Source organism: Pinus tabuliformis, chromosome 6 (assembly GCF_031772625.1).
Source record: "Pinus tabuliformis cultivar Carrire ecotype Pingquan chromosome 6, CPIR1, whole genome shotgun sequence".
Taxonomy (NCBI): domain Eukaryota; kingdom Viridiplantae; phylum Streptophyta; class Pinopsida; order Pinales; family Pinaceae; genus Pinus; species Pinus tabuliformis.
This window is the reverse complement of record NC_142292.1, coordinates 1,346,693,614-1,346,718,390: the sequence shown is the minus strand read 5'-3', so window position 1 is coordinate 1,346,718,390 and position 24,777 is coordinate 1,346,693,614. Positions and strand designations below refer to the sequence as shown.

The 24,777-nt window shown below is 34.9% G+C and overlaps 1 protein-coding gene, 2 long non-coding RNA genes and 2 pseudogenes across 3 annotated transcripts; all 5 read right to left on the bottom strand.

Annotated features, from left to right (window-relative positions):
- Positions 1-8,478: 8,478 nt before the first annotated feature.
- LOC149263617 (beta-galactosidase 9-like) lies at positions 8,479-9,236 on the bottom strand. Its single transcript, XM_089388166.1, has 3 exons — positions 9,062-9,236; positions 8,609-8,971; positions 8,479-8,518 (listed from the first exon to the last, which is right to left on the bottom strand). Exons 1-2 carry the CDS (start codon positions 9,209-9,211, stop codon positions 8,915-8,917), a joined length of 207 nt encoding a protein of 68 aa, XP_089244292.1. The 5' UTR covers positions 9,212-9,236; the 3' UTR covers positions 8,479-8,518; positions 8,609-8,914.
- A 1,202-nt stretch (positions 9,237-10,438) lies between these two features.
- LOC149263616 (glycine--tRNA ligase, mitochondrial 1-like) lies at positions 10,439-13,001 on the bottom strand (annotated as a pseudogene).
- A 53-nt stretch (positions 13,002-13,054) lies between these two features.
- On the bottom strand, positions 13,055-15,210 carry LOC149263615 (uncharacterized). Its single transcript, XR_016249696.1, has 3 exons — positions 13,727-15,210; positions 13,480-13,572; positions 13,055-13,363 (listed from the first exon to the last, which is right to left on the bottom strand). It is a non-coding gene; the product is annotated as an uncharacterized LOC149263615 (long non-coding RNA).
- Positions 15,211-15,426: 216 nt separating this feature from the next.
- Positions 15,427-16,382, bottom strand: LOC149263614 (uncharacterized). Its single transcript, XR_016249695.1, has 2 exons — positions 15,954-16,382; positions 15,427-15,786 (listed from the first exon to the last, which is right to left on the bottom strand). It is a non-coding gene; the product is annotated as an uncharacterized LOC149263614 (long non-coding RNA).
- Positions 16,383-23,163: 6,781 nt separating this feature from the next.
- On the bottom strand, positions 23,164-24,438 carry LOC149263613 (aspartic proteinase nepenthesin-2 pseudogene; annotated as a pseudogene).
- Between the last annotated feature and the right edge of the window lie 339 nt (positions 24,439-24,777).

Genomic DNA, 24,777 nt, shown 5'->3' with positions numbered 1-24,777 from the left:
TTGCTGAAATTAAGGCTTCTTAGATAAATAATCCCTTCGAAAAATTCACCTATTCTCGAGAACCAGATTCTGGGTGCCGGTCTTGGGAAAATTTGTTGCATCCTTAAGCCTACCACTTGTCCACTTTGACCAAAAATTTGACTATGAATAACGCAACCATACAAACTCAGATTTGAGTGTCATTTGCACCGTTGGAATGAGGGCGATGAGAAATTTGATCTGATTCTAGTTTTGCTTCTATTTAACCACTTTGATTTTTGATCTATTTTTAAGGCCACTTGTACTTTGAGAGCCTCCTAGATCAATAACAAGAGGGGGTGACTCTTCAACTCTCCTTTGTGACCTTTACACTACCCTCATGACTCTTCAACTTCTTTACAAAATGACACACTAAATTACATGATGACTCTTCATATTCCAATATTGGCACTTGGAATTTCACTTAAAACATAATACAAATAATATTACATTTTACACTCATACCCATATAGGACAAAAAAAGGTAGAGACAACTTGATAGCATAACAAGACAAGACACTATGATGCTTGAGTTTGGGAACACTCTAGCTCGGCAACTTCCACTTGATGCTTTTCGGTCACGTATCGATGCCAAGATTGGTACTGTACGATGACATCCCCAAACTGCATGATGGTGTCAGGCTGGAAGTAGACTCTAGCCTCCATAGCATCCAGGTACAATGATTTGGAACCAGTCTTAACTTATTTCTCGAGCAGGAGCAACATGATTCTGATCTAGACAGGACCACCGATGTAGTTTTTCTTGTTTTGTTTGTTCAGCTCTAAATCCTCCTTGGTGGCCTGAAGTTGAAGCTTCTTTCTTCATAACAATGACATACCTACCACTCTAAACTGTTAGGGTTTTCACTAAAGATTAAACATTAAAACCTGAAAAGAATGAAATCAATAGACAAGTTTAATCACTTATTACATAAGAAAATCTTTAAGATGGGTCTGGCATAATCAATCTCTGAAAAGGATTTCTGAAAAATAGCCATAGCACCAGCTACCTTAAGAACCCTAGCATCGAGCTTGAAATATTCATAAACAGAGAAAGACATAAGTAATTTGTTCGAAGAAAAAAAAATGTACAAAATGTTGAAAGAAAAATTACTGCAAAAATAATTATTTATGAATTAGCTATTGATACAAGTGAACAATGTCGGAAAAAGGATCCAAAAACTAGTTGAAGTTGCGTTACCACCCAAGTTGTAGAGTCATTCTTTGCAACAGGAAATGAGCAAATGAGTTACCGAAGGCACAAGAGTGATAGGATAGTTACCATGTAACCATAACCTTTCCACTAGATCGTCAATAAAAATTATAACCATCAAAGATGATAGATCTAAACGCACTCTTTCCAACATTGTCACATCACCAAATGGCATATGATCAAATGCCTTTGCGAGAGTTTGATTAATTTTTCAATCATAAAGATTATAACATGTCTTACATACCATAACATATATTTACATATGAAACGTATGAGTTGATAAACCAAAACAATATTAATAATTTGGGTCTCATACTCACGTAGACAAGCCAACCATATGTATGCAGAGATTGAACATATATATATATGCATAGACAGTAAGTATGACTAATATATGAAGTTAATTATGTTTCTTTCCAACAAATGTGAATGGTAAATGTTAATTATTTGCATATGAAACGTATGAGTTGATAAAGCAAACCAATATTAATAATTTGGGTCTCATACTCACGTAGACAAGCCAACCATATGTATGCAGAGATTGAACATATATATATGCACAGACAGTAAGTATGACTAATATATCAAGTTAATTATGTTTCTTTCCAACCAATGTGAATGGTAAATGTTAATTAGGATAAATAATTATATTGTTGCGATACCTATAAAAAAGAAATTAGCAATAAAAATAATAATTTCATTTCTTTTATGTTAAATGTTCATGGATGTTACACTCCACACTTTATTTTTAAATAAATAATATTTCAATGTTTTTAATTTTATATTTATATTATATCATGTTTGGTATATATAAATAAATAATATATAAATATTACATATAAATATTCTTTCTCATACTTGTATATTTAAATTATATTATTTTATTATATATTTGATTATTTAATTTAATTTAATTATGAGTCCATTTTATTATTGTAATTAATTATAAAATGACAAAGTTAATAAATTTAGACTTAACAATTCATGTTTTTTTAGTATTATGTTTATATTATCTTTATATATTATAGTAATATTAGGACATCTCTACAACTCAATATATGGTAGATGTGTAGGCATTAGATGTAATGTAAAAAAGATTGTATGTCAAAATTATTAATCTCGGTGTTATTATAGCAATAATAATAATAGCTTAAAGAAATAACACAAACTTCCATGTTTTTTTAGTCCTTCTTAGTGCAATAAACTAGTTTGAGACAAGTAATAAAAAGAATAAATTATAATTTGTTATATTTTACTTTTTTTATTAATAAATTACGAAAAAAATAGATAAAAGAAAATCATAATACTATGGTTTATTAATACCATGGGACATCTATGCTTTTGATTATTATTTTATGGATCTAAGCTTTTAATTATTATGTTACAATACCATGGGCCAATACTATAACTTATCAATACCACGTGCCCAAAACCATAACTTAATTCATTATAAAAATATTTTATAAATATTTTATTTTAATTTAATTTATCTAAAAGCAAAAAGGTTATAATTACTTTTGGGATATATCTAAACACTCCATTCCTCCATGCTCATGACTACTAAAAACATTCCCATAGAGATTAAATAGAGCCTTTAATAAAACTAAAAAAATACATAAGTGAAATTTATATAATATAAATAATATTATAATAACTCGGATAGATGCATCTTAACAAAGGATCCAAGTTAAGAGAGAAAGGAAAGTGACTAAAAATTATAGAGAAAAGATAGTGCATAATTCTTCTAAGTTTTATACTATTGTATTTTTTTCACATGATTGATCCAAATATAGATTTAATATTTTATAACAAATTATGTTTTTCTAAATTAGATACTTTCTTAAATACAATGCAATGGGATTGGATTTGAGAATGAGGGAGATAGTAGATGAGGGGAGAGAGAGAAAAGGAGAGGATAAAGATAGAGAAATAATGGGAAGAGAGAGAGGGGGAGATAGTGACCGAGTTGGAGGGTGGGGGGAGAGAGAGAGAGTGATGGGGGTAGAGACAGAGGGAGGTGGGAAAGAAAGGGAGAGAGAGGAAGGAAGAGAGATAGAAGAGAGATAGAAGAGAGAGATGGTGTTGGAGGGGGTGAGATACGGGGGGAGAAGAAAGACAGAGAGAGAGGAAGGTCGAGAGGGAGATGGAGTGACAAGGGAGAGATGGAGAGACAATGAGGGAGAGAGGAGAGTGGGAGGGAAGAGAGAGAGAGAGAAGGGGAGAGAGAGGGAAAGAAGGGGAAGAGAGAGAGAGAGAATGGGAAGAGAGATAGATATATGGAGAGGGAGTGTGTATGTTTTGGGGGTGAGAATGATAGACAAGGGGAGATAGAGATATAGATGGAGGGGGGAGAGAGGGAAGAAGAGAGAGGCAAAGAGGAGGAGGGAGGAAGAGAGATAAATATGGAGAGAGAAGTGGAAGAGAGAGAGTAAGAGGAAGAGGGAGGGGCATATATATATATATATATATATATATATATATATATCAAGAGAGAGAGAGAGAGTTTATGTTTGGGGGATGAGATGGAGAGACAAAGAAGGAGAGACAATGAGAGATAAAGATATACATGGAGGGGGAAAATAGGCAAGAAGAGAGAGACAAAGAGAGGGAGGGAGGAAGAGAGATAGATATGGAGAGATAGAGAAAGTGTGATATGTGTTTTGGGGGATGAGATAAAGACACAAATAAGGAGAGATAGAGGAAGGTATAGATATAGATGGCAAGGGAGAGAGGGAAGAAGAGAGAGATAGAAAGAAGGAGGGAAATGTGGAGAGAGAGATGGGGGAGAGGGTGAGGGGGAGAAAGAGAAGGAGAGAGGGAGGGATATAAACACATAGATGGAAGGTAGAGAGAGAGGGAAGAAGAAAGAGATACATAGAGACAAATAAATACATAGTAGTTAGATCTAGAAATTCATGAATATTTTGTTTTTCACTAAAATAGATAAGAAGAGAGAGACAAAGAGAGGGAGGAAGGAAGAGAGATAGATATGGAGAGAGAGAGAGAGAGAGAGAGAGAGTATGTTTGTGGGCTGATATAGAGAGATAAAGAAGGAGAGACATAGGGAGATAGAGATATAGATGGAGGTGGTGAGAGGGAGGAAGAGAGAGATAGAGAGAGGGAGGGATGAAGAGAGATATATATGGAGGTGGTGAGAGGGAGGGATGAAGAGAGATATATGTGGATAGCGAGCGAGTGCGTGACATGTCTAGGGCGATGAGATGGAGAGACATATAAGGAGAGATAGAGGGAAGTATATGTATAGATGGCAAGGGGAGAGAAGGAAGAAGAGAGAGATAAAGAAAGGGAGGGAGAGGGAGAGAGAGAGAGAGAGAGAGGGAGAGAGATAGACATGGATATGGAAGGTGGAGAGAGAGGGAATAAGAAATAGATACACAGAGACAAATATATACATAGATTTTAGATCTAGAAATTCATGATTATTTTGGTTTTTCATTAAAAATATGTATTGATTATTGTAGTTTTTATTCCTAATCCTACTTGCTTTCTTGCACTAGATACGTTGATTTCAGTGTCAATGCCAATTTCTAAACCTATTTGATAACATGCACTAGATGCATTCATTTTAGTGTAGATGTTGATTTCTACCCCTAATTGGTTGCTGACACATGATGCATTGGTTTTAGTGTAGATATTTATTTCTAATCGTATTTGATTGCTTGCACTAGATGCATTGATTTTAGTCTAGATGTTGATTTCTAATCTTATTTGATCGTTTGCACTAGATACAATGATTTCAGTGTAGATGTTGATTTCTGATTTGATGCAACTAGATGTATGATGTACATAAATTTCAAAGTAATTAGATTAATAGTCTGCATTGATTTAAGTATAAGCACATAAAGATTATTGATGACGTGCATTGACTTCTGTGTTACAGTAACTCAACATAAATACAATACATGAATTTTCATCCTAAATAAAATGTTCACTTTCCCGAAATGCCTGCTTAGTGTAAACTATTTGTATTTTCTTTCTTTCTTATTATTCTTATTTCAATTATTGAACATTGTTAATCACTTGCATTCAAAGGAGGTAATAGAAAACAACTAGCATTGAAAATTATTTATTTGGGGTTTAACACTGCATAAGTCACAATGATTAACTTTAGAGAAAGCTAATATTAATTGGAGAATAAGAGAGACCAAGTATGATATTTACTATAGTAGCTCAAGTTAAATATTTGAATGGTCTATGATTTTAATTGCACTTCTCATATGATAGATATGTTAAAAGATGGGAAAACTAATTATTTTTAGTTGACTTCATTCTTATTATCCCTATTTCTATCATTCAACATTGTTACATTGTCACTTTGCATTCAAAATTTGTATTTCATCATTTTTCATCTTTCAAGTTACTAACAGTCTCTCTCAACTCAACAAACTGAGGTAACTAAGCAAATTTAAAATTAAATTGGCCAAATTAATCTTAGACATATTTAACATATTTAAAATGATAAGAATAATTAGATGTTCAACAAATTTTATATGACCATGGATCTATCAAGCACTAAGAGGGACCAAATCTCTGGAGGCGCATACCTTTCCTCAAGTTTTGCACTAGAAAAAAAGGTTTGCACCTCGAGAGATTTGAGGTTTGATCCCTCCTCCTAGAAAAAAAGGTTTACACCTCAAGAGATTTGAGGTCCTCCGTGGGTTAAAATGATTTTAAACTAATGTTAATAAATACATACATATATATATATTAAAATAACTTTAAATTATTTTAAACTCGTGACATATTTTTACATATTTCATTATAATTTATTTAATAATTAAATGTAAATTTATTCTTTAGGTTGGTTCCATCTATCAACATTTCATAACTAACTATTATATATACTAAAGAATAATAATAATATTCTAATTTATTTATAGCATATTTTACATATCCACCCATTTATAAAAATCTATTTCTAATAATATCTCTTTGACTTTTGAATTCCACCTTTGTGGGGGAGTGAATTCTACCTTTCTGTTATAAATTCCCCTCTAAGGAGAATATTACATAAAATGATTATGATCTTCGCTAAGAAACAAGGAGCCACTGTCGTGGCGGTAGTCCCTGCTGGGGGGTTTGTAGGGACAACTGCAAGTTAGCTAACAGCAAATGGATTGCATGACGCAGGAGCTGGACTGAATTGCAGAACTTGGAAAGGTTGCTGTTGTTAGTCTTCTGCAGAATGGATTAATCATTTCTCATTCAGCATTTGGGGAACTGTGAGTTGCTGTTGTTAGTCTTCTGCATAATAGATTAATCATTTCTCATTCAGCATTTGGGGAGCTGTGAGTTGAACTATGCAATGGAAGATAAAATAATACCCTCTGAATGATTGCTATAGGTTTTATTCTCAATATTGATCTAGATAGAACGATCTAGATAGAACATAGGAATAATTGGGGGAAGCATATAATAAATTACAATGATGCACAGCCCAACTGGAAAAAACACAAGCACAGACCATGCTACAGCAAAAGCACAAGAAACTGCCTCAATCTTTGAAAATGACCCAATTTGGAAAAACACAAACAGGAATCAAGCTATATCACAAGCACGAGAAACTGCCTCAATAAAATAAATTTCTAGAGTACAGTTGGAAAGAAATATTAGTTTGAACATCTATAAGTAATCCAAAACTTCAAAACAGAATTAACATAAAATGGCTAAGCTATGATTATATGTGTTTAACCTTTGATTTATTTTACACTGTTTCCACAAATCTTTTATTTTATACTGTTTCCACAAATCTTTTTGTTATTTTATAATGTTTCCACAAATCTTTGTGAACTCTCTGGGCAATGCCTAAGCCTACCTAAACATATACTAAATAACCAAGTATGGTATAGATCCTGGGAGCATGAACCTAATCAAAATGATGTTGCATTTTACAAAAGGACTGTGGGCAACAGATTATATTACACTCACTTTCTGGCGGGTCCAAGCCATTCTAATAAGTATGGCAGTAACTAATAGGAAATTAAAGTTTAAAGGGCAAACTTGGTTGGGCACTATCTGAATTTTAGTAGTTATCAACCACAAACAATTGGCTAGACAGGACAAGTAATCATTGTATGAAAGACATGTTTAGATTCTAAAAAAAATATGGTAGCCCAGTTCTAAGTGCAAGAAAAGATGACATTTGTAAGGTTCAAATCAATGCCAGCGAAAATCAGACAACAGGTTATCATGCCTTATGGGGCAATTTACAGCCTTTGTTCATTTCATTCCTCTCAATATTGATCTAGATAGAACATAGGAATAATTGGGGGAAGCATATAATAAATTACAATAATGCACAGCGCAACTGGAAAAAACACAAGCACAGACCGTGCATTCCTCTCAATATTGATCTAGATAGAACATAGGAATAATTGGGGGAAGCATATAATAAATTACAATAATGCACATCGCAACTGGAAAAAACACAAGCACAGACCGTGCATTCCTCTCAATGTTGATCTAGATAGAACATAGGAATAATTGGGGGAAGCATATAATAAATTACAATAATGCACAGCGCAACTGGAAAAAACACAAGCACAGACCGTGCTACAGAAAAAGCACAAGAAACTACCTCAATCTTTGAAAATGACCCAATTTGGAAAAACACAAACAGGAATCAAGCTATATCACAAGCACGAGAAACTGCCTCAATAAAATAAATTTCTAGAGTACAGTTGGAAAGATATATTAGTTGGAAAGATATATTAGTTTGAACATCTATAAGTAATCCAAAACTTCAAAAGTCAAACATACATTTCAGATATCATCAACAATTCAGAGTTCAACAATTCAGAGTTCAGTTCGAAGTCAAACATACATTTCAAGATTGTTAAAATATTTTAAATAGTTATTACCTTCAGATATCATCAACAATTCAGAGTTCAACAATTCAGAGTTCAGTTCGAAGTCAAACATACATTTCAAGATTGTTAAAATATTTTAAAGAGTTATTACCTAATGTTGCTCTGGCTCATGCCCTAAAATAAATTTCTAGAGTACAGTTGGAAAGATATATTAGTTTGAACATCTATAAGTAATCCAAAACTTCAAAAGTCAAACATACATTTCAGATATCATCAACAATTCAGAGTTCAACAATTCAGAGTTCAGTTCGAAGTCAAACATACATTTCAAGATTGTTAAAATATTTTAAATAGTTATTACCTAATGTTGCTCTGGCTCATGCCCATTGCAAGAGACACATGTCTGGATAACATCTATTGCCCCGTCTTTAGACTTGGCAATAAGATTGGACCACATCTGTTTAATAACATGAAAAAAATTTAAGCAAATTGTACAGTTAACAATAAACAGAAACATAGGTAAAATAATAGCAAATGCAATACAAACCTCTGCGGTGCTTCGAGGGCAATGTACGGAGCTAGAAATTAATAAAGTACGCTGTCAATTTATTAGCAAAGCTCTCTCATCATAGCTAGTTATCAGTAGATTTTGTATTCCATCAAGCAGGAGCTAGACTGAATTATAGAACTTGGAAAAGTTGCTGTTGTTAATCTTTTGCAAAATAGATCAATCATTTCTCATTCAGCATTCGGTGCTTTTGTTTTTTTGCTGTACAAGCTCAACGATCTATTAAACAAGAGGTACTCTGTTCAGAATATAGATGGCTGTAGAAAGGGCATAATTCAGACATAACTACAGCGTGGTTATTTTTGCCCCGTCTTTAGACTTGGCAATAAGATTGGACCACATCTGTTTAATAACATGCAAAAAAATTAAGCAAATTGTACAGTTAACAATAAACATAAACATAGGTAAAATAATACCAAATGCAGTACAAACCTCTGCGGTGCCTTGAGGGCAATGTACGGAGCCAGAAATTAATAACGTAGGTTGTCCATTGATTAGCAAAGTTCTCTCATCATAGCTAGCTATCAGTAGATTTTGTATAGCAGTATGCCATAATTCCATCTTCAAACAGCATAAATTCATTTTAAAGTTCGTATAGTTTGCACAGCCCAACTGGAAAAAATAGAGGATCCTCAGCTTGCACGCGTAAGTATATTGAACTATTAACATGTTTCATGTATATTGGCTGACTGCAACTATTTACAGAGAATTCAGGCAACCATACAACTGCAATAATTAGTTGAAACAGAGAATGCTAGTGCTTTAGAAGGTCCCATATCATATATCTTACATTATAGACCTACAATGTTAAGAACACTGTAAATGTGATCTCAAAACAATATGTGACGAACATTTTCTGAACTGAAGCTGAGGACAGAAAACAATCCTTGGCAGAATTGAGTTCCTTTGAGGTAGAAACGTTTTATTGCCAACTTGCTCGGGACTAATGATGCGGAGTGAAGAGTTCCACACTGTTGACCAAGGCCCCATTCCCATGGACATTTCTTGGAACTTAAGGTAGCCACAGGGGCACATGAGGCAGGGGTCAAATTTGTAGCACCAGGAGATGAGATGATTATGGGTTCGAATAGGATGATTATGGGTAGTATTCACCTCTAAATCTTCGAAAATCATCTTGTAATTCTTCTTAAATACCAGCCCAAACTCTCTCTTCATTCGTGTTATAACTAATTTTGGCACAGAAAACCAACAATATTTATTTTATAGGAAAGTATATAACGAAACATGGGCATTCATTGATATTACCAACCTCTACCTCGCTAGGTTCTGGGTACGTTTCATGGGCTACAAAGAGGCACATCACATTTTTACTGTTCCATTACATGTTTACAAACTGATTATAACTTGCATTAAAAGCTTGTAATTTTCAAAGATATATTATTCAAGAACTCAAAATTTACTCTACCTCGCTAGGTTCTGGGTACGTTTCATGGGCTACAAAGAGGCACATCACATTTTTACTGTTCCATTACATGTTTACAAACTGATTATAACTTGCATTAAAAGCTTGTAATTTTCAAAGATATATTATTCAAGAACTCAAAATTTACTTTAAACCTTACAGTGTTTTCCTTCGATTCCTAAGCAGATCCGTAACAAGACAGACATATTCAACCCGTCCATAAGAACACTTTATTTCTACAGCCCAACAGTTTGCAACATGGTGAGCCATTCTTTTCTATAAATTCTAATTGAAACACATACACTCCTTATCAATTCCAAGTTCTATTAGAAACACATAGGTCCATCCTATGAAGTACTCTAGCATCTCATTGTTAACAATGCCCTGTCCATAAGAAGGAAGCTTGATATTTTCAATGGGTGCATGACAAAGAAATAATTTAAGATAACATTGTCATAGTAGGCTACTAACTAGACTTAATAAAGAATTTGAAAAGATGCACTTATCTGAGCTTATTAAGCATAATATTAAATTCCATTGTGATTTGTATACATGTTGACATCAAAAGAGCTTTCTGATCTTTGCAACAGATTCCCAAAGACAAATCTTTAAGGGTGATTTTAGAGCCATTTTCTCTTCCCAAATTACAAATCAACAACACTTTGAACTTTGGATGAGATTTATCATCAAGATTGACAAAGTGTTCAATCTTAACAAGTGTGAATTATCATCCTCTCAAGAGCCCTTGACGGGATGATATTTGTAATGTTTACAACTAATTGTCATTCCATAGTAATAATGCATATTAAATGTATACAGGAAGAGAGAAATTGAATCATGCATGAGAAACCAGATTTGAAGAGAAATTAATAAATGATTAAAAGGATAGTAAGCCTCATTTCTAAAGATCTAACCAATTTGAGCATCTGCAAATCGAAGCTTGCTTCCGTCATAGTAATAAAGGTCCTTGAAGTTCACAAAAAATACCTTATGCAGTCTCTGAATGTAGATAATCTGTAGAATGAAACTCAAAGCTATTACACACCTTTTTACAAATAATCTCATTTGAGTTTTAAGAAATAGAAAAATACAAGGCATTTGAGTTTTAAGAAATAGAAAAATACAAGTGAATCATTATCTTTTAGGGTATTGGTTTCTCAAATGTTCTTATAAATAAATAACAGATCTTCCCTGATTCTAAATGGCACTACTGAATTTTGGATTGCAGGTTTCTGTGGAGTGGTTTTTGAGAGATTGAATTCGGATCATCCACAGTGTTCATCTTTTTCTGTCGACGTTTCGAGTCTAGAGCAAGACTCATCATTAGGACTACTGAATTTATTGCATTTGGAATACAACATAAAAAGAACATAATTCTGTTTATGTATTTTCTTTTATGAAAGACATATAGCACTAAAGAAACAACTCTAGAATTTTGGTAAATTGTTGAAGGTTGGCATCATGGACAATGCTTACCCTAGACTCAATCCTGATGGGCATATAGAGATGGAAAACATAAGATTGAATGGAGAGGGATCTGAATAATTATTTTTTTGTATCCAAGGTGGTTAATCCATATTCTTTGATCTTTGTACCCAAATATTTAGCAGAAATCTCATCTAGAACCACCAAGATTTGTTTCAATTCATTTAGCTTATGTGGCCACAATAAAACACTCTTATTTTCTCATCTTTGACCATCAGATTTGTGAAATTTTGAACATGCCCAAATTCTTTTAGGATGACTTATTTTCTCATCTTTGACCATCAGATTTGTGAAATTTTGAACATGCCCAAATTCTTTTAGGATGACTTTAGGCATGACACATGGGAAATCAACCTCCAACATGTTCTCTTCTAAGACATAGTGCTACAAACATAAATCACATATAATTGTTTTCATATTTTAAACTACCAGCAGTAAAATGATATTATAATTTGCAAAATGTAACTGGTACAAGATACATGCATTTACTACAGACCACATCCAACTACGAGTTTCAACTAATTTATCACAGTATTGTGGTTGTGCTAGATAGCTAAGCTTTAAATTAGAACCTAGATTTTTACTCGCTTAAGTGTGAGAGAATGGTAGGCCTATGATAAGATGAACAAAATCTGAGAGAAAAAGCCACACATAGACTTCACAAATAGTAAATAAACAACGACTAGCTACCAATCTTTATTATTTGGTAAAGCAGGGGCATTTCTTAGACCCCACTAAGGCTCACAGTTTCATGTGATTTGGACCAGGTGCAATCCTGCAAAATTTAGTAGAATATATGCCTCCAACCATGGTTTCTAAACCAATGAGATTTTTCCAGAGTGTCATAAACCAGCTACATTCCATTGTAATAAAACTTGAATGAGGAAATGCACATTTGTAGAAGAGATATAAAAGGAAGAATCTTATCACATGAACCAATAAAGAGTAAAAAAATTTCTTTTAAAAAAGTTTAAAAACTGAAACTAAGAGAGATTAGGACCCTCAAACAACAGGGGAATGACGCACAACGTAAAACAGAAAGTATTATAATCAACATGAAATAAATGAAACTGGGAACATTGAAGACTTATGAAAGCAATATAATGCACTAAAAATGAGAGCTACGATAATATAAACTAGAGGAACAACCCTTCTTTCTTGGAAGTTATGTTTTTGCTTATAGGCCCATCATACATCGACATAGAAGTTTTCGCTTTATCACTCATGCACTATATAAATAACCATTGAAAGGGTAAAGTTGGAGTGGGGAGAAATACAACTGGAAATGAAAATCTAGCTTTGTGATATGATAAACCATTAAAAACAAATTTATGAAGAAAATAGTGGGGATCTAACAGAACTCAAACTAAAACATTAAAATAACTAACAAACGGAGAAATGATAACTAACATTTTTCGAAAAGTCAATGACATTAGTCTTGATGGCACATCCGAGCCTTTCGGGGCTCCATCACCTCCGGGTTTGGACTGCCCACAGTTTGGCTCCTAGTGTCACGCTACTCACTACTCGCTATGGGGTATGTATATATAATAACTACAAAGCTACATAACTTGTGATAACATTATATAATATCTGAGTCGTCTATGAAGTGAAATGGAAGACGATATAATTATTTTTCAACACAAACTGCAGGTTGGCATGCAAGGAGATCAAAACCCACCCTCAGCGTGATAATAGGCAGATACAAAGGGAGCTAGGGCATTAGGAACAGAGGCGGATGACACCACCCTAATAACTTCGATGCTGATTGCTAGAGCTGATATTCTACTTTCATTGTTGAAACCGCTTTGAAACCATGCAATCAACTGGAAGGCATTAAGAACAATATGTTGCATATGTAAAGAAAGGATATGAGTTCTGTCTATCAAATTGATTCAAATATTTTCTTTATAGGTGAATATTGTGAAAGAATAACGCATACCAGAACACCGCGGTGGTTTGCAACAGATCGCCAATTGAAGTGGAAAGGCTGTCAAATTGCACTGGACCTCAAACGCTATACCAATTCCCTGGTCTGAAACCGTAATGTATAAAACCAAAGACAAACTCTATAGTAACAAGGTAAAGACAAAGCTTTTAAATAGACACTTGTCACACATGCAAAAAGAAATGTATAATACAAAAACATATTTCAAACAGGTAAAATACCGTGGGGCCCACAACTTTACCTCTGTCTCGTTTGAATGTCCAGCGTGTCTACGTCCAGCGTGTCTACCTCGTTTGAATGTCCAGCGTTGTCTACCTCCTACCTTCAGTTTGCAAAACCTCGTCTAAATGGGAAGCTTGAGACCATGTTTCCTACGGAAGCTTGAGACCATGTTTACAAGAAGAAAGGATTAGAGTTTTAAGGGCATCAACAATGCGAGCCAGGTGCCAAAAACAATCCGGCCATAAAACAGACAGCTAGCTAGCTTCGAACATTCTATTTAGAGTTTTACTGGCATCAATAATGCGAACCAGGTGGCACGGAGAGGGGGCCGAGAGGGGCGGTTATTCGTAGACATCAGTCAGCTCGAAATGCGGCGGGAGGAATGGCTGGAGCCGCACCCTATCTCTTTAGTAGGGGGTTTCTATCCTAGTCACTTAGTGCCATATCTGTTTCCTGTCCGCAAGGATGAATATAACTCAACTCAAGCCGAGCTGTATCAAGCAGTATGAATACGGAGGGGCAAGGATTGCGATCAATCAAGGGCAAATCCTGGTCAGTCATGGCTTTCACGAAAGCCTGTCCCGGAGCGCTGTAGCTCCTCCGAGGAGCGGAATCGTACCGTCAAGGGGCGGCTAAATTTTTTATTGCCCTCAAGCTTCCGTAGCACGAACATTCCGTTTCTTGATCGAAAACTGAACTTGCAATTTTTGTTGATGAATTCAGGAAGCAGGCAGCTGGTACTGAAGGTGTCTGTGGCCCTCATACAAAGGCCTGTAGAGGACAACAGAAAGCGTAGGGAAAAAGGTTATTGGTTACTGGTTTGCAACTTTTCTGTGCTGCGTTAAGGTTTTCTGGAAAATCGACACTGAGACTGTCATGCTTTTATTTCTATGAAATGAAAATCGATACTGAGACTATCATGCCTAGGTTCTCTATTTTTCCAGGGCAAGGGCAACCTGGTTTTCTGCGCAATGTTAAGGAAGTGCAAAGACCCATTAGCTCTTCTGGATTCAGACCAATATAAAAGACTAAAATACTTAAATTCTTGATCAATAATTTCCAAGTTCATGTTTGTTCCTCAGAGTGAATTCGACATTGAAACCCGGAATGGATTGCAGGGAACCAAAAAGTTGGATGTAGCGGGGGACGGATGGATAGATGCAGTAGAATTGGAGATCGGTGAAAGACCTAATGTCGAATGGTGCATTTTTGTTCCATCCGGCACCGGGGCGCCCAATAGATATGCCTTAGCTTCCAGTATCCGGTCAAAGCCAACATTCCTTATGGAAAGCATTATCCAGGAGCACAACATCTTACAGGGCAGGTAAGTATCGAATGGGAAAACCCTATTCCTCCTTCAATTTTCTTGACAAAGGTAGATAGAACCATAGTAGTGTTTAAAATGTTGGTAGATAGAACCACCGTGTCATGCCTAGGTTCTCTATTTTTATTTAATAATATTGGTGATAAAAATGTGCATATGAAATTTCAAGAAAAATAATGAAAGAAAGTGTAATTCAATTTGATGGGCAATTAAAATGTTCAGGAAAAAAGAAAGAAAGTGAGTGTCATTCCATTTTAAATAAAAAAAAAATAACGATAATGAGATATTTTATAATAAACAAAATCTTTAAAATCAAAGAATTAAATAACCTGATATACTTACAAAATTTTAAAATAACTTCACATTGTTAGTTTATTTTGTTAAAAAATTCTTGATTACTACCAGTGTAAAATCAATTACCTAATGAGTATAACATCTTTTACCTAATGAGTATAACATTCTACGAATTGGTGTCCGGATTTCTCTGATCTGTCAAACCCCCAAAAAATTACATTCGCTGGAAAATGAAATTAACATATATCACCCATGCCATTAAACGAAACATCCATCTTATTTGCAGCGAAATCACTATAAAATAAATAAAAAATAGTCGTGCTTCCTTTAAACCGAAATTGGAAGCAATGTAAGTTTGGTACTTGAAATGAATTGATAACCGGTCACATCAACCTTGTTACGACCCACATCCCCTGTCCCACAATGCGATGAAAACGCAGGGCGCACTGATCGATCGCTTCCTGTAAATCGAAACAAAAACAAATATAAATCCTCTATTGTTTAATTCAATTGAATTGCGAAGCCATCAAATAAATCCTCTAGAGTTCAATTGAATTGCAAAAGCATCAAGTAAATCCTTTGAACTTTAATTGAATGAAGCAACCAAAAAAGACCACAAATTACTTACGATTTGTGAGAGATCTCTGCGCTGTGTCAGGGTTTTCTAGAAAATCGACACTGAGACTGTCATGCCTTTATTTCTACGCAGGGTTCTCTATTTTCCAGTGCAAGGGCAACCTGCTTTTCTGCGTTGCGTTAGGTTTTCCTGAGGCTGTCATGCTCCTGAGATCAACTGGTAAAATCGACTCATCACAGGAAAAAGCTTATGGTCCCAATATATATTTTTGTTGGGAAGAATAATGACATGAATATAACAGAAGCTTATGAGTAGTAGTTGTGGGCCTGTCTGTTAGGCGTGTTCTAAGGTAATATTCTCTTTTGCAGAGTGTCTCTGCTCCTCAAACTGGCTGGTCGACACTCTCTGCTTCACTCCTCTGCTCCTCGAACTTACTCCGGACCTCCGGAGAAAGCATTTCTAGACCACCAAACTCCTCAAACTTACTCCGGAGAAAGCATTTCTAGACCACCAAACATCTGGCACACTTCAACCGTATGCAAACATCTGGCACTTGCAGACATCTGGCACTTGCAAACATCTGGCACTTGCAGACATCTGGCACTTGCAGGATGCAGGACACTGCATGCCGGACACCGATAACAGGTAAGCTAGAACAGGTACCAAAAACTTAGGACAAACTAAGTTGTGCTTTCCATAAAATGTTCAGCTCCGCAAACTTTGGATATCTTACTTTTACCTGAAAATGAGCTTTTTGAAAGCTGCGAAGCCCGCAATAAGACCCTCAACTTTGTTGTCCAATCAGAAATTACGTAATAAATTTTATATTATTTTCTAATATGAAAACTTTGGTTAAAGTTGTGATGCACATCAATTTTTTTTGGTCAAACAGAAGATTAATATGCCGTTGATCGATCGCTATTAGTCCCAGGCAGAGACTAATAAGGCAGTACCCACTCCACATTTAGGAGGATCTCCCTGGGTGTCACCATATCAAAATCCCCTAAAGAAACTGTTTGTCCAGATCCGACAGGATAGACACACGAGCATTCTTTCTCCTTTAACCCCGAGCCAAAATCGTTAGCGTAAAGTTTTCTATAATCTCACTAGTAATTTCCGAAAAAATAACTGCAAAAGGTCGAGAGCATTGAACGGGCGAATCTATTACCCATTCCTGAACACATTCTTCACCTAAGTTTATTTTGTCCGAACAAGTAGTGGAAGGGGGAGAAAACAACTCTAAAGATGCTCCATGCAAGGTTGAGGATATAAATGTATATAGTATGTTACAATTATAATATGCTCCATGCAAAGTCGAGGACATAAATGTATATAGTATGTTATAATTATAATTTTTAAACTTTTTTCCAACAGGAAAAACAGATTCTCGAGAAGTTACATATGTATAGAAAAGAGAAGTCACACACTTTTAATTATAGCCCAAAAAAAAAAACTTTATTATAAAAAAGAAGTTACATATCTTTAATTTCAACACAAAAAAACAGATCTTTATTATAAAAAAAAATTACATATTCATAAAAAGACAAAAAAAAAAATCACATATTTTTAACCACAGAGGAAGAAAAGAAAGACCAAATAAGAGAGTCTGCTAATTAGAACAAAGAAAAAAGATTTAAACAAAACGATAGCTAAGAGGCCATACATTACCAATAAAAATAACCAAGAGTCAGAGTACTGCAAGGTTAGATCAGTAGCAAAAAAAAGCAGAAGAACAAATATCTCTAAGGAGACCTCTAGAGAAATGGATCCATCAATCAGAAATTCGAAGAACATTTTGGTAGAGAAAAAAAAATATAGACAGAACTTCCCCTTCCAAATTTTACTCCTTATAAACATGAATTATAATTACCCTAATCAGCACAGATTATAACTAACTATTAAGAGAATATTCATAAAATTTAAATAAAATGCTTTAGTACATGAATTGACCTTTTATTGGATTCAAATAAATTATAATTGCAAATTTTCAAACGATATCTTTATTTATTTTTAGGTATTTATGTTTATTTATTTACTTAAAAAACAACATACATACATATTAAAATTAAAGAAATATAAATATGTTATTGAAAGAATATTCAAGTCAAAGAATGTTCAAAGAAAATATTATAGCAAATCTATAAATCTGACAATTTACGGATAGAGGGGGGAAGACAAAGACATTGTGAGATAGAGGTGGAGAGAGAGAGGGAGTGACAAGGGAGAGATGAAGATGGAATGAGGGAGATAGTAGATGAGGGGAGAGAGAGAAAAGGAGAGGATAAAGATAGAGAAATAATGGGAAGAGAGAGAGGGGGAGATAGTGACAGAGTTGGAGGGTGGGGAGAGAGAGAGAGTGATGGGGGTAGAGACAGAGGGAGGTGGGAAAGAAAGGGAGAGAGAGGAAGGAAGAGAGATAGAAGAGAGAGATGGTGTTGGAGGGGGTGAGATACGGGGGGAGAAGAAAGACAGAGAGAGAGGAAGGTCAAGAGGGAGATGGAGTGGCAAGGGAGAGATGGAGAGACAATGAGGGAGAGAGGAGAGCGGGAGGGAAGAGAGAGAGAGAGAAGGGGGGGAGAGGGAAAGAAGGGGAAGAGAGAGAGATATATGGAGAGGGAGTGTGTATGTTTTGGGGGTGAGAATGATAGACAAGGGGAGATAGAGATATATATGGAGGGGGGAGAGAGGGAAGAAGAGAGAAGGCAAAGAGGAGGAGGGAGGAAGAGAGATAAATATGGAGAGAGAAGTGGAAGAAAGAGAGTAAGAGGAAGAGGGAGGGGCATATATATATATATATATCTATATATATATATATATATATATATATATATATATATATATAGATCAAGAGAGAGAGAGAGAGAGTTTATGTTTGGCGGATGAGATGGAGAGACAAAGAAGGAGAGAGAATGAGACATAAAGATATACATGGAGGGGGAAAATAGGCAAGAAGAGAGAGACAAAGAGAGGGAGGGAGGAAGAGAGATAGATATGGAGAGATAGAGAAAGTGTGATATGTGTTTTGGGGGATGAGATAAAGACACAAATAAGGAGAGATAGAGTAAGGTATAGATATAGATGGCAGGGGGAGAGAGGGAAGAAGAGAGAGATAGAAAGGAGGGAAATGTGGAGAGAGAGATGGGGGAGAGGGTGATGGGGAGAAAGAGAAGGAGAGAGGGAGGGATATAAACACATAGATGGAAGGTAGAGAGAGGGGGAAGAAGAAAGAGATACATAGAGACAAATACATACATAGTAGTTAGATCTAGAAATTCATAAATATTTTGTTTTTTCACTAAAATAGACAAGAAGAGAGAGATAAAGAGAGGGAGGAAGGAAGAGAGATAGATATGGAGAGAGAGAGAGAGAGAGAGAGAGAGAGAGAGAGAAGAGAGAGAGAGAGTATGTTTGTGGGCTGATATAGAGAGATAAAGAAGGAGAGACATAGGGAGATAGAGATATAGATGGAGGTGGTGAGACGGAGGAAGAGAGAGATAGAGAGAGGGAGGGATGAAGAGAGATATATATGGAGGTGGTGAGAGGGAGGGATGAAGAGAGATATATATGGACAGCGAGCGAGTGTGTGACATGTCTAGGGCGATGAGATGGAGAGACATATAAGGAGAGATAGAGGGAAGTATATGTATAGATGGCAAGGGGAGAGAAGGAATAAGAGAGAGATAAAGAAAGGGAGGGAGAGGGAGAGGGAGAGAGAGAGAGGGAGAGGGAGAGAGATAGACATGGATATGGAAGGTGGAGAGAGAGGGAATAAGAAATAGATACATAGAGACAAATATATACATAGATTTTAGATCCATAAATTCATGATTATTTTGGTTTTTCATTAAAAATATGTATTGATTATTGTAGTTTTTATTCCTAATCCTACTTGCTTTCTTGCACTAGATACGTTGATTTCAGTGTCAATGTTGATTTCTAAACCTATTTGATAACATGCACTATATGCATTCATTTTAGTGTAGATGTTGATTTCTACCCCTAATTGGTTGTTGACACATGATGCATTGGTTTTAGTGTAGATATTTATTTATAATCGTATTTGATTGCTTGCACTAGATGCATTGATTTTAGTCTAGATGTTGATTTCTAGATGTTTGCACTAGATACAATGATTCCAGTGTAGATGTTGATTTCTGATTTGATGCAACTAGATGTATGATGTACATAAATTTCAAAGTAATTAGATTAATAGTGTGCATTGATTTAAGTATAAGCACATAAAAATTATTGATGACGTGCATTGACTTCTGTGTTACAGTAATTCAACATAAATACAATACATGAATTTTCATCCTAAATAAAATGTTCACTTACTCGAAATGCCTGCTTAGTGTAAACTATTTGTATTTTCTTTCTTTCTTATTATTCTTATTTCAATCGTTGAACATTGTTAATCACTTTGCCTTCAAACGAGGTAATAGAAAACAACTAGCATTGAAAATTATTTATTTGGGGTTTAACAGTGGATAAGTCACAATGATTAACTTTAAAGAAAGCTAATATTAATTGGAGAATAAGAGAGACCAAGTATGATATTTACTATAGTAGCTCAAGTTAAATATTTGAATGGTCTATGATTTCAATTGCACTTCTCATATGATAGATATGTTAAAAGATGGGAAAACTAATTATTTTTAGTTGACTTCATTCTTATTATCCCTATTTCTATCATTCAACATTGTTACATTGTCACTTTGCATTCAAAATTTGTATTTCATCATTTTTCATCTTTCAAGTTACTAACGGTCTCTCTCAACTCAACAACTCAACAAACTGAGGTAACTAATCAAATTTAAATTTAAATTGGCCAAATTAATCTTAGACATATTTAACATATTTAAAATGATAAGAATAATTAGATGTTCAACAAATTTTATATGACCATGGATCTATCAAGCACCGAGAGGGACCAAATCTCAGGAGGCACAAACCTTTCCTCAAGTTTTGCACTAGAAAAAAAAGTTTGCACCTCAGGAAATTTGAGATTTGATCCCTCCCGAGATTAAAATGATTTTAAACTAATGTTAATAAATACATACATGTATATATTAAAATATCTTTAAATTATTTTAAACTACTAATTACCATGACATACTTTTACATATTTCATTATAATTTATTTAATAATTAAATGTAAATTTATTCTTTATGTTGGTTCCATCTATCAACATTTCATAACTAACTATTATATATACTAAAGAATAATATTCTAATTTATTTATAGCATATTTTACATATCCACCCATTTATAAAAATATATTTCTAATAATATCACTTTGACTTTTGAATTCCACCTTTGTGGGGGAGTGAATTCTACCTTTTGTTATAAATTCCCCTCAGGAGAATATTACATAAAATAATTATGGCCTTGGTTAAGAAATAAAGCAGTACCCACACCACATGCAGGAGGATCTCCCTGGGTTTCACCATATCAAAATTATAATTTTTTATTTTTTTTTCAACAGGAAAAACAGATTTTCGAGAAGTTACATATTTATGAAAAGAGAAGTCACATATTTTTAATTTCTAACCCAAAAAAGATCTTTATTATAAAAAAGAAAAGTTACATATTCATTAAAAAAAAAAGGGAAGTCACATATTTTTAATCACAGAGGAAGAAAAGAAAGACCAACTAAGAGAGTGCTAATTAGAACAAAGAAAAAAGATTTAAACAAAACGATAGCTAAGAGGCCATACATTACCAATAAAAATAACCAAGAGTCAGAGTACTGCAAGGTTAGATCACTAGCAAAAAAAGCAGAAGAACAAATATCTCTAAGGAGACCACTAGAGAAATGGATCCATCAATCAGAAATTCGAAGAACAATTTGGTAGGAAAAAACATTTTGGTAGGAAAAAAAAAAAAAAATAGACCGAACTTCCGCTTCCAAATTTTACTCCTTATAAACATGAATTATAATTACCCTAGCCGGCACAGGTTGTAACTAACTATAAAGAAAATATTCATAAAATTTAAATAAAATGCTTTAGAATTGGCTTGGATTCAAATAAATTATAATTGCAAATTTTCAAACAATATCTCTATTTATTTTTAGGTATTTATATTTATTTATTTACTAAAACACACACATATATAAATTCAAGAAATACAAATATGTTATTGAAAGAATATTCCAGTTAAAGAATGTTCACAGAAAATATTATAGCAAATCTATAAATACATAAATTTTCAATTGTGACAGATTACATTCACTTTATAATTATTTATTTCCACGTTGACTCCGACATGGCGTCGGAGTCGATAAGAATAGTATAGCAGGGGATTTTACTTTTCTATCAGCTAATTATGTAACGAGGTGTCCATCTTGTCATGCCACAATCGTAAACAGGAGTTTGACTCAACTCATTGAATTCGGTCTCGTCCCTTACACCAAAGAATAGACGCTGAGCTAATAGATATTGATTTTGTATTTAAGCAAAAATACATAATTCTTTACATTGCTTTCCATAACTGAATAGGTCAGTAATTCACCACCCATTTCACAGATAGAATCAATGGATTCTTCCTAAAATTTCATGGGTATGGTTGCTGAGTTTGTTCGGATTAAAATTCTAATCAATTTCCTTATAATTTATCACCCTTATCGTTGGGAGTACCCAGAACCAGATTGGCCCAGGGCGAGGAATTAGGAGATTTCAGTTCCTTTCCCATTCCAACGAATTCGCTGCTAAACCTATTTACATTATTCATCTACAGGAAAAATGTTTGATATCGCAGGTCAAGGTTGTTTGTATTGCAATATGTATTATTGGCATATTTCAATCACGCTGACTCTCATATCGGAACTTACTTGCAATATGTTAACACATACCCATGGCCAACAGTTAAGAAAAGCTTTCCAGTTCCTCAAGAAGGACTCCATTAAGATTATCTCGGTTATACATTTTCTTGTATTAATGCACAGTTATTAGAATTGAACTATATTTTCAGAGGCAAGCCCAATTAATATTAATATCACCTTAAATATCTCATTGAATGAGTAACAACCTTTTATTACTTTGGCCTTATATTCCATACACAATAAAGAATCCATGGTTCAATGAATTTGAAATCAGAGAAAAACTGTTTACATATGCTTATATTTTAGCAGAAAGAAATTATAGGAAGAGACACAAAATTCTATGACATTTTTTTAAAATCAAACACTAGCAGCAGCAGACTTTAATCATCTAATATGGTGTAGAATCTATAGGACAAAACACCTATCCTTGTGCTTGCTTACAACGAATCACAATCTGCCGGTGCAAAAGAGAGCATGGTCTTCCCGTTGTCATAGAGAATTTGGTAGTTCTGCTGCTGAAAATTGCCTAATATGGACATGCTTGAACTCGGCAGCATTGCCAAGCAGAAAGTGGTGTCATCAACGTAGAAATAGTGTTCTGGCTGCAAAACATAATCTGCTCCCTTAAAGTGGAAAGTCATAGTCGGAAATTGATTAGAAGAAAGCCGAAAGTGATAGTCTGGAAGTAAGTTAAAACAGAGGTCAAGTCCGAGTCCAGACCCATCGGTTTGCGGAAAGTGAATGGCAGAGATCAAGGCCTTCTTCAAAACTTGATATGCATCCTCATGCAGAAGCGTGAATGCGGTTCCAGAGTCTATGATAAATCCACCACTACCATCGTCTTGAATATCAAAAGTACCAGCATTGATATTCAATAATTTACCTCCAAGGCTAATTCCTTCCAACGAAAGATAATATAAACTTGAATGCGCGTTGTTTTGAATAAAAGGAGTTGAACTGACAGCCTCGGCATTCAAGGTAGCACTGTGTCCTATAAACAAAGGGCTGACCATGTAAGAAGGTTCTTCAAAACCCCGGAGACAGTAGGAAAACTTATTACCTAGTCCTAATGAACCAAGCTGTGAAATCAAGGATAAGGAACCTCGTCCGAAGCCTACACCTCCTTGTGGGAAGTGGCCTCCATTGTTTTGGCTGCAACCAAACACGATCTGGTCGATTGACTCTGATGAAAAGGTAAACGTCTCGTATGAAAGGATTCCTGAGGTGAAGTAATCAGCATACTCGTACAGGTAATGGCACACATCAGAAGAGCAATAGGAGTTAGGGTTTTGCTGGCACTGAGGGCTTTCGCATGTGACCGTCATGTAAGTGGAGGACTGGGAAGGATCATAGATTGGATAGGGTTGATTAGAGCAATCATCACAGGGCATGCATTGTGTCCATATCAAGTCACTACCTGTGTCTAGGATTCCAGAATATGGTAAAGACGGCTTACCAATTTCTACCTTCATCATATATTCTCCACTTCCTGCACTTATTGGAGCTTGGATTCCTGAACTTTTATGAGCGACTTGACCGGCCTTCAGAACTACAGACCTATGCAGTGTTTCTAGCCTCTCTTGACTGCGTTGCACTGCTTGCTTAATCCGTTCAGTGGATGTAATATTCCCTGAAAAGAATGGCGAAAGTGATGAATCTCTATGCACAAGATCTATTCTCAATCCATCAACCGGTTTATGCTGATTGGACATAAACGGCCTGCATTGCATCAAAGGTAACATGGAAAGCAACAATAAGTAAATAAGGAATTTGCAGAGGGCACAAGAAGATGTAGCCGAGTGTCGAGCCATGTTTGTGTACAGCCACAGACGGGAAGGAAAATACGGAACGCTTAGCGAAAAAACCAATGGTTTGCTCTACCATAGGGGATGTACTCTATTTATCGGAGAACTGACTTGGAGTTCGACGTTATTTTTAACTTAATTTTTTTGCATGTAACTTTTCATTGTGGAGTTGTATTTGATTTGAAAGTGGAAGTTCACATTCCCAAAAGAAATTGCGATTCTTTGCATGGCAAGTAAACGAGATAT

Coding starts and splice junctions, on each gene's coding strand:
- LOC149263617 (XM_089388166.1), bottom strand. CDS start 9,211: ATGAATTTATGCTGTTTGAAGATGGAATTATGGCATACTGCTATACAA. Junction 8,972..9,061: donor GCCCTCAAGGCACCGCAGAG/GTTTGTACTGCA, acceptor GTTATTAAACAG/ATGTGGTCCAATCTTATTGC.